This window comes from Rhineura floridana, chromosome 2, assembly GCF_030035675.1.
Source record: "Rhineura floridana isolate rRhiFlo1 chromosome 2, rRhiFlo1.hap2, whole genome shotgun sequence".
NCBI classification, from domain to species: domain Eukaryota; kingdom Metazoa; phylum Chordata; class Lepidosauria; order Squamata; family Rhineuridae; genus Rhineura; species Rhineura floridana.
Window position 1 is genome coordinate 40,938,035 of NC_084481.1, and position 14,422 is coordinate 40,952,456.

At 46.5% G+C, this 14,422-nt stretch overlaps 1 protein-coding gene across 1 annotated transcript; it reads right to left on the reverse strand.

The window, feature by feature from the left end:
- Positions 1 to 9,999: 9,999 nt before the first annotated feature.
- On the reverse strand, positions 10,000 to 14,078 carry HOXD13 (homeobox D13). The gene is made up of 2 exons (XM_061612912.1): positions 13,163 to 14,078; positions 10,000 to 11,674 (listed from the first exon to the last, which is right to left on the reverse strand). Exons 1-2 carry the CDS (start codon positions 13,899 to 13,901, stop codon positions 11,424 to 11,426), a joined length of 990 nt encoding a protein of 329 aa, XP_061468896.1. The 5' UTR covers positions 13,902 to 14,078; the 3' UTR covers positions 10,000 to 11,423.
- Between the last annotated feature and the right edge of the window lie 344 nt (positions 14,079 to 14,422).

Consider the following 14,422-nt stretch of genomic DNA (forward strand, 5'->3'; position numbering starts at 1 on the left):
GATTGTGTCCAACAAATTTGGCAGAAAGCCACAGATCATAAGATCTGACAATGCAAGGGAATATGTGTCTGGGGCTATGCAAGGCTTTCTCCGTGAGGAAGGCATAGAACACCAGACTACAGTTGTGTCCAACCCAGAGCAAATTGGGGTTGCAGGACATATGAACTGGACTCTTGAACAAATGGTTCGTTCCTTGTTGGATGATGCGAAGTTACCAAAGGAGTACTGGGGAGAAGCTGCAGTTACTGCCACTTACCTGCAGAACCGACTTCCTGCATCTGCAACCAATAAAACACCATTTGAACTGTGGCATAACAGGATACCTAGTATGTCACACCTTTGTGTATTTGAATGCAAGGCTTTTGTGCACATCCCAAAGGAAAAGAGATCCAAACTTGACAACACTGGCAGGGAAGTGATTTTTATTGCATATTCTCCAACGCAGAAGGGATACAGAGTAATAGATCCCCAAACTGGCAAAGTTGAAGTATGCAGAGCTGTCCATTTTAATGAAAGAAAGTGCACACACCAACCAGAAGGGGCGCCACACCAAACAGATGACAGCAAAATTGAAGAAGAAGCTGAGCTATTATTCCACCACAGAAGGTATAACAATATACCTGCAGAGGAAGGTGAGGAGTCTGAACCAGAAGAGGCAACAGAGCCACAACAGGCATCAGAGCCAGAAGGGGCAGCCGCAGTGCCAGCACCCAGACGCTCTGAACGCACCAACAGAGGTGTACCACCAGAGAGACTTGCGTACCTCGTAAGAGATGAACTTCCGGAGCCAGAGACCTGGAAAGAGATTGAAGCCTTACCCCAAGCCAAAGCTGAAAGGTGGAGGCAGCCAGCCAAGCAACAGCTGGAATCTCTACACCAAAGTAAAACTTGGACACTGACCAAGCTTCCTCAAGTAAGGAAAGCTGCAGGCTACAAGAGGAAATTCAGGAAGAAGCCAAATACTAAAGAAAAGCCTGTATATGAGTACTGTTACTAAGCCAGATGTGGTGTTAGAGTGGGATTCCTGTGCTGAAAAACCATATCGCCAACCAAAATGGACTGGGAAGCAAGCAAGGATGCAACAGACTCTTGGAGTCAGAAGGGGTGAGTTCACACACCAAGTACAGAGACGTGAAGCACCCACCTACCGCAGAGGACTACTCAAGATGGAGTATTGTCCAACAGAAGACATGACTGCAGACACTCTCACAAAGACATTGGGCAAAGTCAGACATTGCAAGCTGCGAGACAAGACAAATCTCATGGACTGAACCAAACACTCGTTAAGAAGGGGTGTTGGAAGTGGGGCAAGAGCAACTCCTGTTTTGTTCTTTTGTTTATACCCCAGAAGGAAGATCGGGCTAGGGTCCTCCAGATGGATAGGTTTGTTTACTTTTACCTGTGATGCTCTGACTGACTTCCTTCTGTCGCTAGACTGTGATGTTTTTAAGGACGCTTTCCTGCCCCTCCTCCTTCCACCCTTTCACCTTCCTTTGTCCCCTAACTGTCCGGGAGAGAGGAGACATCCCTTTGTCTCTGCTCTCGCCAAGCCATGGGGCTGACTCTCACAACTGGGTGTTATGCCTCCAACTTAGTTAGTTAGTTAGAACTAGGTATGCCTTTCTATCTACTATGTATTTCTCTAAATAAAGTAGCTTTTCTTATTTTACTAAGTCTCCAGTCTCAGTGATGCTGATGCAGTGTAAAAGCCTGCTTTTGTAGGCAAATGCACGCACACGCTGGCACACTCGCATTTCAACATCTGCTGTTACTCTCTGCTGCTGTGGTGCTGCTTTTAAACAAAATTAAGCAACACAACTACACACAGCACAACAGTTTCTAAGTATTCTAGAATTAAAAGTCCATTTTTCACCTTTGCAGTGCAACTTATTCCTCCTTTATCTAGAACATGGCAAAATTCTCCACTCATATGAAGCTCACCTCCAAATCCCATTATTTTTGTAACTCTTATTAAATTGACTTTAAAATCTGGAACATATAGACAGTTTTTCATTTCCATCTGTCTTTGCCCATCTGGGTTTTTGCACAGTAATTGTACTGTCCCAATTCCTTCACAGAAAATTTCTTTTCCAGACGCTGTAAATATCTTTTGCCTGTGATTTTTAAAACTTTTAAACAGGTTTCTATCAATTATAATATGTGAGCTGGATCCTGAGTCAATTAAAAATCTGCTTTTACTATCACTCTTGCCTTCATGAGGCACATAGTAGCTGGAATTCTCTGGTGTCAGCTTTCTTTGCCTAGGGGTATCTCTTACTTCAACCGGTCTCTGTTTGGCCTCTGTTTGAAGTCAAGCTTTGCTCTCATCTGCCCTCTATTGCAATCCCTTTGAAAATGTTTTGGAGAGCCACATTTAAAATACAAATTCTGTCTGTCTTCCCACTTTTGTGATTGGCGCGATGACTCATCAGGTTACCTTTTGTTTGTTTGTTTCTCCCCATAGTAAAGTTTGCATGCTCCAACATAGTCTCCAGCTCCTGCATTTCTCTAAGGTTCTGGTCTTTTAAATATGATATAATCTGACTCAGGCTCTGTTCAGAATTCTCTAATACACAGCAAATTAATTTATGATCATCATTGAGGCAAGTCAAAAGCAAAGACTTCTTCAATTCATCATCACCTATAATTCTGCCACATCTTTCCAACTTAGCCAAAAGTTCTGAAAATTTTCTATGTGCTTATTCAGACTGCCCCTCTCAGCAGTTTCTTTCAGAGAAAATATCTCTTTGTAAAGATACATGATGTGGCTCTTTGTTTTCTTGTTTTAGACTCCTCCAAGTTTGTTATACATTTCCTTTACACTGTCACACCCAGCACAGGGATTTAATGCTTCGTCTGAAAGAGCAGAAATGAGCAGAGATTTTACTCTTGCATGCTTACATCTCCATGCACCTGATGGTTCTGGATCAGTCAGAATTTTTTCCAAACCTTCTCCGTCAAGCAGGGCTCTGAACCTTAGATCCCACAGATCGTAGTAATCTTTTTCAAGCCTTGGAACACCTCTCTCGAGTGTTGATACTTCAGCCATACTTTTTATCTTTGTTCTGCTTTTCTTTCTAATTCAAAGTCTCCCTTGTAAATTACACACGAGCACCTTTAGCTTTAGCTACAACTTGCATTCAACTTAGTTTGCTGGGCCCATAACCCTTGTTGCGCTGTGTGAAATTTGTGCACTTAATTTCGTTTAAAGCAGCACCACAGCTAGCAGAGAGTACAAGCAGATGCTGAAATGCAAGTGTGCCAGCATGTGCGTGCATTTACCTAAGAAAGCAGGCTTTTACCCTGCATCAGCATCACTGAGACTGGAGACTTAGTAAAATAAGAAAAGCTACTTTATTTATAGAAATACATTGTAGATAGAAAGGCAAACCCAGTTCTAACTAACTAACTAAGTTGGAGGCATAACGCTCAGGTGCAGGACTTAGCCTCATGGTGTGGAGACAGCAGAGACAAAGGGATGTCTCCTCTCTCCCGGACAGTAGGAGAAGGAAGAAGAGGAAAGGGCCAAAGGAGGAGGGGCAGGTAAGCTTCCCTAAAGACATCACAGTCTAGCAACAGAAGGAAGTAGTCAGAGCATCACAGGTAAAGGAAAACAAAGCCTTTCCATCTGGAGGACCCTAGCTCTATCTCCCTTCTGGAGCACAAACATAAAAAAGAACAAAACAGGAGTTGCTCTTGCCCCACTTCCAACATACACCACACTACACCCACACGGGATAGAAATGAATTCATTGCGTCATTAATAAAATGGGAGAGCTGAGTAAGTCTTTAACAGGGTGCCCCTAAGCATTTCTACTCAGAAGTAAGTCACGATGACACCCCCAAATAGGTGTGCATACTGCATTGGATCTTAACCCCAAGCTTCTCAGCGCATAGTTAAACTATGGAATTTGCTCCCACAAGATGCAGTAATGGCCACCAGCTTGGACGGCTTTAAAAGAAGATTAGACAAATTCATGGAGGACAGGGCTATCAATGGCTACTAGACATGATGGCTGTGCTCTGCCACCCTAGTCAGAGGCAGCATGCTTCTGAAAACCAGTTGCCGGAAGCCTCAGGAGGGGAGAGTGTTCTTGCACTCGGGTCCTGCTTGCGGGCTTCCCCCAGGCACCTGGTTGGCCACTGTGAGAACAGGATGCTGGACTAGATGGGCCACTGGCCTGATCCAGCAGGCTCTTCTTATGTTCTTATGTTCTTATGTTCTCCCACTGAAATAAATGAGAATTAAAATGACTTGGTTGCATCCTGCCCTTGGCCTTTATAACCGAAATGCTGATGAGAAAATATTGGTGAGCAAAGAAAAGAAGCGGTGGGGGAGGAAATACTGGTGAATCTTGTAGTAGGCGACTCTTCTTTAAAACAAATTCATTCCACCCTTGAGAAATTAGGAGGCAAGAGATACTCTTTATCATACATCCACGGTGCATCCAGGGTGCTATATTAAACTTGTTCTGAAGTAATTACCACTGTGTTCAAAGTTTATTCCCAGGTTACCATGCACAGGGTAGTCGCCTCTCTCGCCCTCCCACTTCCATCAAAAGTGAGTATGCGAGAGAGATCTGATTGTTAGATAGGCAGAGCCACTGTGTCAGAAGGGACTACAAAGGAATGGCTTAAAACTTGAGGCCCTAAATTATGTCAAGATTAAGTGGATGCATAGCATTACCCCCAAGTGTATTAATCTAGCAGGAAGGATAATGAAAATAGAAATAATAGGTGTTTATTATATTTGTGGCACCAACACTTTGGAATTCCCTCCCCTTAAATATTAGACAGGCACCCTCTCTGTTATCTTTTCAGAGCTTACTGAAGACCTTCCTCTTTCAACAAGCCTTTTAAGTAGAGACATTACCCCAGTCTCCATCTGTGCTGGAATTGTTTTTTGTTTTTAAAGCTTGTTTTTAAAAAGATTTTTTAAGATGTATTGTTTTAATCTGTTTTTTAAGATGTTTTGTTTTAATACATTTTAAAGTATTTTATTTTTAGATGTTTTATGATGTGTTAGAGTGCTTTTAGTGTTTTTGTGTGCCACCCTGGGCTCCTTCTGACAGGAGGGGTGGGATATAATTTATTATTAATATTATTGTTGTTGTTATTGCATATATACATGTGTACATACATGGGGATGGAACTAAAAACCAGCAATCTAACTAAAATATATAACCTGAAATTTGCATATTATTTGCATGTTAATTTCCTTTAAATATATGTTTTTGTGTAGTTAGAGGCCCCTCAACATTAGTTCTGGTACTGCATTACAAAGTGTTCTGTCTAGCTGGCAAGTGTACATAGCAAGGCAGGGTTTGTACAGTAAAATATGTCATCTTACTTAGTCCATACATTAGTAGCTCTGACCCTAACAACGTTCACCAGGAAATAAATCATTCGTCTGAATGTCACTTACTTCCAAGTTATTGTGCATATGCAAAAGGTGACAGAAGAACTGATCACTACTGCTTTGCAGACAATCAGCAAAGATTTGTGACTCCAATTGTTTAATAACAGCAACAACTAAAAAGCATGTCTCCTTCCACCACCACCCCAAAAATTAGGAGTTAGTTTTTGTGTGAAAATACATTTTTCTTAAATGTATCACAAATTCCTGGGCAGATCATTTTCCTAGAATTCTGCCTGGCTTAACCACTATTTTGCACTTGGCTCCACCTCTTGGACCACTGGCTTCTAGTAAAAAACCCAAAGTAAATCCAATACATTTGCCCACCGCTGGTATAGAAATCACAGGCACACAGTGTGATTCTAAGCATGTTCTTTTTGATAAATAAGTCCTAGTGGCTTTAGCAGGCCTTATTGCTTAGGGTTTAAAACTTGGGCTAGAGATGAAGACTACAATCCTAACTCCACTTACTTTTGAGTAAACCCCATTAAATTCAGTGGGATTTACTTCTAAGTAGACATGGTTAGGGCTGCAGCCTGAGTCTCATTCAGTAGGGTTTACTTCCTGATAAACAGGCTGGCAGTCCTAAAGATAAGGTCTCAGAAACAGTGGAAAATAAAATAATTCCCAATGTAACAAACAGGACTCACAGGGCACTCTTTTCTATATGCCTTCTCAGAAGCAAGTCTGTGTAAGACTGTACACTTCCTTTCAAGTTAATTTGTTAGGTTCCAGGTTCGGTGGACAGACAGTGGATTCAACTGAGGCAGAGGGGCGGGTGAGGGTGGTCCATTCTTTATTTATTCTTTTGTATGCGCACACACACGAGCATTTTCCAGTGGTACACATTAATGATCTACCCGCTCAGCTACCCAAAAGAAACGTGACTCACTCTTCAAATTATTTTGTATTGGTCTACAGAAGCACAACCGTTAAAGTATTAGTAAACCCTTAGCTCACCAATTCAGACATAATATAGGAAAGACAGATTGACAGATTAAGGACTTGGATGAATTAACACTATTCGTGAAACATTCCTCTTCTGTAAAAACCTACCTACTCCGATTGCAGAATTAGACTGGCCCTTGCAGGATAAACACAGCGCGAGGAAGTCCCGCTTATTCCCTGATGAAAACAAACCTCTTTAGGATTGCTGACTGCATTCGGAATTCCCACTGAGTTCAAAACATCACTTTCCAAGCAAAGCTGCCCCAAAGCCTCAGTTGTCTGAGCGAGGCTTTTCATAATTGAGCTGTTAGTAAAGAGTTTAATGAACATCGTATTTCAAAATGTGTTGGTTATCCAAGAAACCAAGCACGAACATTCCACAGGAACCCATCTTTATCCCTTCTCCCTTTCATTTTATTAACATATCCTGTCAATTACAAAATGAAAGTTGGTCTTTTAAATGAATACATTTCTGAAGTGTCTCGAGTTTCTCCTAAGCTCCAGGGGCTATGTCTCTATATGTTCAGCAGATGGCAGTATTGTTCTACACATTGCGTGGCCTCACAAAGCAGCTGCCGGAAAACCAAGAGCCAACCCCTGTAATCGCGATGGCCGTCCTTTTGTAATTTGTCCTAAAAAGTGTTGTTCAGCAAGTATTGTGCTGATCACAAGAAAACTACCGTAAATTTTCGGGCGCTTTTTTTTTTTTGCTAATGCGCTAGCTGCCCACACATTTCACACACAAATCCACGTAGTTAAGACTTCAACCAAATTTCAAAGACCTGGAAATGTGTCGGTGTGGTGGTCAAATAACCGGAGAAAATGGCGGAATTTGGAGGCCCTTGATAGTCCCGAATTGCATCTTTGACCCATGAGTAGACCTATTCAGGTTAAAGGAATTGCCCTGGGATCAAGCATTCTGTGTGTTGCAGTTTAAAGTCTCTATGTAGCTGCAGCTTTCTACTCAGAAAGGGATCCTAGGCTTTCTGCTAACATGTGTGTGTGTATACACAGACATATACATATATATACATATACATTCATACATATGTATATTCACACTCATATATACAGACACATATACATTTACGCACACGCACACATATAACACACACACACACATATGCTATTGGAGGTCGCTGATTCATAGGGTCGCCATAAGTCATAATCGACTTGAAGGCACATAACAACAATATATGTATATATATGGCATTGATTTCACCGGTTAGCGCTCCCCCGCCAGCCTGTCTAATTAAATCTGGCGTTTTCTGCGCTTTCTGTTCATTTGTGAGCAAAGAGAGCGCAGGCGCGCAAGCCATTTTGGCGCTGTTGACTGGGCATCAGTCAGTTCAAAGTTCATTCTCCAGCATTTTTGCAGCACAAGGAGGCAGCACCATTTACCCTGGAGTCGCTCTACCGGGTGAGATTCTTGAGAAAAGTGTGCTGCTCGCCACCTCCACTCAGAAGTAAACTGCACTAAATTCAATAGAACTCATCCTACCTTAAATGCGTACACGGGATTGCAGCCTCAAGTTATTTTAGTACCGCAGCTATAGTTTGTATTACAGGTACATGGGAAGGGAGCGGGGAATCACTTCAGCATCCCGCAAACGTTTTGAAAGTAAGTTCCAAAATTGTGGCTAAGATCGGGATGTAAGAAGGAAAGCTGATGTGAAACAAAACAGCTCTGGATTACTATTTTTTAAAAATATTATTATCTGCAGGGGGGATCCAAAAGCCATGTTTTAGACCAGCACAGCTCCCTGTAATTTCATCTGTATATGAGCATTTTAAAATATGGAAATGTTAGAAATATTTGTTTTATGACAAGCTGGAGGAGCATGAAATCCCCGAAGGAGGAAAAACGACTCTATTATTTAAACTTCCTCTAAGAATTCCTACCCCTGCCCACACCACCCCCTCCTACTGCTACATCATAATATGGGCAGGATTCAGCCCAAGAGCTTCCTGGTAGTTTCCTACGTGAGTCATTCTCAGAGCAGATCCATCGAATATGGCTTGCTCGGACATCACCCTACCTGTCCTGTGGATTTTAGTAGGAGAGCTGTCCGGTTATAATTTGAGCTGCATCTGCCCTCTGTTATTATCTACGGTAACTTTTGTTATACATATGCTAATATCCAGTTAGTCACGTATCTAACACATTTACTGTACGACTATAACAATAATAGTTTCGAGCGACTTATTTCAGTTGTAGGTCAATCTGTCTGCATCCTCGTTATTAACAACATACAGACCTTTTCCGTCGTCGTTTTCCGAGGGTCCCGTCGAGTCAAGGAATTTAAATCGAGCGGGGGGAGGGGATTCAGGGAGGAGAGGAAAGGAGGAAGGGGCATCTGAAGGTGGGGAGTGGCTATGAAAATGGAGAGATGGCCTCCAGCGCCGAGCACCAGACTCCGAGGGAGGGACGCACACCCTTGTAGAAGCTTTGGCAAGGAAAGAGGGGAAAGACGGACAAACCCAGGAAAGGGGGATCCTGGAAGACTCACCTCCTTGCCCGAACGGAACTGACACGCGCGAAGGCGGCCGGTATTCCAGACTGGCACTCCGAGCGTTTCACCGAAGGGCTGCTCTGAATCTCCTACCCGTCAACTGCGACGGAGAGAGAAAACGGCAACCTTTCACCACCAACGCCCTCGAAAACAGCTGAATGTTTTGGGTGTGTGGCAGCCTTTTCCAGCTGTTTATACCTACATTACCTTTGTATAGTCCGGGGAAAAAAATTCTTCGAGTTTGAAAACAGCCCCTCCCCCAGTTAAAGGCCCTTTCTGATAAAAACCACAACACACACAATATGGACTCATGTACCATTTTCTTCTACTCTTGCCATTAACGACAAAAACAACAAAAAAGGCCCGAGTTATTCGGGGTTGTTTACAGGTAATGGGGGGTGGGGGTGGCGAACGGCTTGTTAACTCAATCCTTTTACCAAGTAAAAACGAAAATTAAAGAATCTGAGAGCGGGGCTGGAAGCTATTTTCTATGAAATGACCAAATAGGTCAGAGTTAAGCCCTTTTCCCTACTGACTTCAACGGCAGTGCCTGACCCTCCACCATGGGCCTTTACCCTCGAATAGGAGTAAATGCGGCTTTACCTCTGGAATGAATGCACGAGGCAGGTAGCTGTCCGTGCCCCGTGTGCCTTCCTCAGCCACCCTGGCAGCCAAAGAGTGAAAGATCCGCCTGCATTCCCGGAGATGCAGAAGGAAGCGCAAGGCCGGGTCCGTGGCAAGCAGCGGAGCAAGAGGAAGGGAACGGCCTGCTTTTCCATTCCCCCGCCCTCGAAGCAGCGGACGAAGGAAGTGCGATCTGAAGAAGCGGTTCCAGTTCAGATTCATTCCGTAACAGATATTTTGCACTGAACCGAGGACCTGCTCCGGCCCACCAACGTCTTTCAGGTGTCAGAGGAGCCTTTGCCGAATCTCCTACAGCCAAATCACCCACCAGGGAGGAAGAGCCACGTTGCTATTGACTTCGGCAGCGCAGGGGCTTCGCTTGATGCTGGGCACGCTCAGATTGTAGCAGGGAGAGGAAATAAAACACCAAACTCTTGGGACTGCTTAACGCGGGACTTCCCCTCCCCTCCATTTTTTGCTACCGCATTTATTGCTTCTTTCAGTCACACTCGTTTCATTCAGTGACAAAAGTCCTCGACAATTTCTCCTCCTTTGAGCAGAACTTTCCCCGTTCCCATAAAGGGTTAATGAAAGCACCGATGATCGTGGAGGAGACAAAACAGACGAATTAACATGGCGCCCCAATGTTTATATAAAAATACACATCGATTTATACACACCTTTATACAAACTAAACACATAGGCACAGTCGGCTTCAACCCCGGGAACGCCAGGCCACTGGTGGGGGATCATGGTTTCCCCCCTCTTAGCGCTAGCTTGCGGGAGGGGTCCCTAGCTCTTAGAACAACAATAATGAAAAAGAGCTTATGAATACACCATAGTGTAAAGCTTAGGTTGCACACTGTGTGTGCACCCGCACACCCCCTCCCAAAAAACCTCGCAGGCGCGATCCGGCCAAAATTAAGCACTGTTAAGCCCACGTTTGTTTCCAATAGAAGCGAGTCCAGTACTACTCAGCTGCATGACTTACTTGGGAGTCAGCCGCGTTGAACTTAGTGGGACTTATTTACTAGCAACATACATCGAACCGGGTTGCTTTTGGTCAGATCGTGTCTTTCATTGAGCAGGAAATAGAAATCCATTGCACTGTACATGTAACAACAGCTTTCCATCAGCAAAAAGTGTGAGAGGCAAACAACCCCGTTCCAATGCCATTGTGAAATAGTATTAAAATAAGAATAAAAGTTATTTATAAAGCTGACAGCCGCCCTGTTCTAAAACAGACTTCCTTGGGAGGGAGTCCTGGTCGTTTCAACGGTTGACTCCTAAGCAACTGTGTTCAGGGCTCGGAAGGGGAGGCCTCAAAAACGGGGACCACTTATTTCGGTTTAAGCTCAGTGGAATCGGAGGGGATGAGTGGAGAAATGCAGGCCTTTAAAAAAAAAAGATATTTCACATTGCTGTCAGAGGTCGATGCCACCGGCGACTTCGTTTACCTTGGCACTGACGTCATCATCACGGCTACATTTTACAAAATTATGGTCTTGGGTTCCATGGCCAAATTCAGGAGGATGATTATAGGGATATACTAGGTATATTTATATAATCACACCAGCTCGTTTTAGCACCCAGATATTCTTAAAACGAGTTTACAGAATTCGTGACTGCTAAGTGCTCCACAGTACATTGGACTTGGGGGTGGGACACAACCTACCAAAATGAAAGAGAAGGATTAAAAAAAAGAAAAGAAAACTAAGACTTGCAGTAAACCCAAGAAGAAATTGCGAACCTTCTCTATGAGCATTTCACAAAATCCTCCCCCCTCCCCTTATTTAAAGGGCACGCGAGAAAATATTAAATATATTTCAAGTCTTTGCAAAAGTCTTTTGAGCCGATAGTGGATTGTTTGCAGTTAATATAGATAGATAGATATAGATTTCCCCAACCGATTTGGGCCCGGATCAGGAGACATTGTCTTTCAGCTTGGAGACTATTTTCTTATCCTTCACTCTGCGGTTCTGAAACCAAATAGTGACTTGTCTCTCAGAGAGGTTCGTGGCCGCGGAGATCCTTCGCCTCTTGTCCTTGTTGATGAATTTGTTAACGGCGTATTCACTCTCCAGTTCCTTGAGCTGCAGTTTTGTGTAAGGCACACGCTTCTTCCTCCCACGCCGGTAGACACACATGTCCGGCTGGTTCAGTGCAACGTCCCCTGCGGTAGAAAAGGCGAAGCGGCTAGTTAGTAGCAGTGGTGGTAGTACAGGCTCGCTTTGACCCTCACTTAATGGCCTTGGAAGACGAAGCAACAGAGGAGAACGGGCTGGCTTGCAGCCATTCCTGCCAAAACGGGAAGGGTTAACATGATTTGATTGACTCTGCCTTCTCCTTTGCATAGGGTTCAAAAGGATATAATTTATTTATTCCTTTTGATACCCATTGGCTCCTCGAGACTACAGTGTTGGCATCTCTGCGGGAGTCTGCCTTAGCGTGATTCGCATGTGGTAGGCGATGAGCGCTACGCGACCCTCAACGCTCCCCTCCGCTTGGGTGCTCTGGAGCAAGTTTGGAACAGTCCACAAGGATAAAACAATCACGACAAGCCTCGGAGAGGCCTGTCTTCATTAGGCCAGCAACCCGATCCTCAGCTCATTTCCTCTGGAGCTCTCAGTCCCGCCGATGACTTCCAACAGATCTGATCTGATTTTAAAGGGAAAGAGGCCATGCCCACAAGGAGAGAGCAACCGCCATCGAATAATGTATGTGCACATCGAATAATGTGTTTTCCGAGAAAACATGCATCGGATCAGGCTGCACGGCTCAGATCCTCGCCGATTCTGCTCAGAAATAAATGGCGCCGTAGTTTAATGGAACTCACCCCCCAGGCCAGCATTCTCTATAGCGCCTTTTCTGGAAGCAAATTCAAATAAAATTAACGCAGGCCGGGTGAATTTCTAGGGTTTGAGTTTTAGGACGGAGTGTTAATGTTTGGAAAAACACGAGGAGGAGGGGGCTTAAACCATGTCATATTATGTGGGGACTAACAGTTCAATCTCATTTATGTCTGCTCAGAAGTAAACCCCATTGAGTTCATTGGGACTCACGCCCCGGTACCTGGATATAGGATTGCAGCCCATAGATTTCAGGAGAACCTATATAGCATACAAATAGCAGCCAGTTGTCAAAACGGCCTGCTGGAAAGTGAAGTCCCACTGAGTGGTGCCATAGAACTGAAAAGAGCTTTTAGGACTGCAGCCTCAGATTAAAATCCTGCAACACTCCTACTGGGGAGGAAGTTCTTTTAAAAGCGAAATGGGGCGAAGTGAAAGCAGGTACTCGGATGACAGGCTAAGTGCTCTGAAGGCCCCTTCAGCCGAAAGCCAAAGAAGGGCAAGGAGGGCTCAAAGCGGTAAGGAGGCCCCGCGGCTTTCTATGGGGCTCCTTTTGGCCTCCTTGGGCGTCTGGGCCTTGCAAAATTCCAGTGCAAAACATGGCGACAGGCCACTTTCCGAGTCCTGGCACGTCTGCGGTGTATCTAACCAGCTGGAGGAACGTCCCTCCTTCCCCTCCTCTCCTTCCCCTCCTCTCCTTCCCCTCCCCTTTGTGGTTGTAGGTGGGTCGCTCCTTGGCCCAGATGTCAGCTTCCCCGTCCAGTCGACCTCCTCCTCCTCGCCCTCGCTATCACCACCTGGCCCTGCCATACCTGGGAAGGAGGACTTCCAAAAGTGAGAGCCCTGGGCCTGGTCTTTGGCGCAGTATACCTGGCCGTTCCAGCCATTGGCCAGAGTCCACGACTGGTAGCCCTCCATAGAGATGTAGGTCTCGTGCCTGGGGTCGCCGCCCGCCGCCGAGCCAAAGGTGGAGACCACGTCCAGGTAGCCGGCGGGCACGTGCTGGTAAGGGCCGCCGGCAGCGGCGTAGCCCTGGTAGAAGGAGACCTCCTTGGCCCGCGAGGAGACATCGCTGCCAGAGGGCACGCTGGTGCTGGCCAGGCTGGCCACGTCCATGTACTTCTCCACGGGGAAGGCAGCGTGCGGGGAAGCCTTGAGGGCGGCGTTCTGCTGGAGGCAGCTGTAGTAGCCGTTGCCGAAGGGGTGGTAGCCCGGGTGGTAGCCCAGCGCGGCGGCGGCGGCGGCGGCGGCGGCCGTGGCCGAAGGCGGTGCCGTTGGGGGGCCTCCGCTGGAGCAGTCTTTGGAGGGGGCCGTCTCCGACGAAGAGGAGGAAGAACGAGCCCCGCCAGCCGAGAAGGAGCCGGAGGAGCGCTCGTAGGCGAAGCCAGAGGCGGCGGGGCCCGCAGAGCGACCTGACGACGGAGCCGCCCCGAAGACAGGCGGGGAGAGGAAACTGCGGCACTGGGCACGGCTGACCCCGCCGCTCCCGCTCCCACCCCCGGCATCTGCCCTCAGCGCCTCCATCTCCCAGCCACTGCCTGCCCGGCTCATGCTTCTCGCGCCAGGAAGTCTGGGTGGTGGCTGCGGGGGCGGCGGCCGCGGGGGCACGTCTCCTCCTCTCCCTTCTCCCGGCCTTGGCCCAGCGGCGGACCCCAGGAGCTCATGGCGGGCAAAAGGAACCGTAGCCCCGGACGCAACGGCTGCGTGGGACAGATCGCGCCGGACTGGACGGCTTCCCTCGCCCCGAGCTGGGGATGGTTTATAAAAACGAAGGCCAGGTTGGGAGGGGGGAAGCGGCGCCGGGCTTCGCAGGGAGGGCCAGACTTGGAGCCCCATTGGATCCAGACGCCCACGTGACCCTGATCCGGCCACCGGGAAACTGAGCCAGCCCCAGAGAGAGAGAGAGAGAGAGAGAGAGAGCAAGCTCCCTCCCTCCCACGTCCCCTCCCCTCCCCTCCTCTCCTCTCTAAACTTTGTTTCCGCATGTAGCTACAGTTCTCCGATAGCGACAGAGAAGGCTGTGGGGGTTTGCTTTAAAAAAAGAGAGCGGGAAGAAAGAGGAAATAGGTGGG

Coding starts and splice junctions, on each gene's coding strand:
- HOXD13 (XM_061612912.1), bottom strand. CDS start 13,901: ATGAGCCGGGCAGGCAGTGGCTGGGAGATGGAGGCGCTGAGGGCAGAT. Junction 11,675..13,162: donor TTGGAAGTCCTCCTTCCCAG/GTATGGCAGGGC, acceptor TTTCTACCGCAG/GGGACGTTGCACTGAACCAG.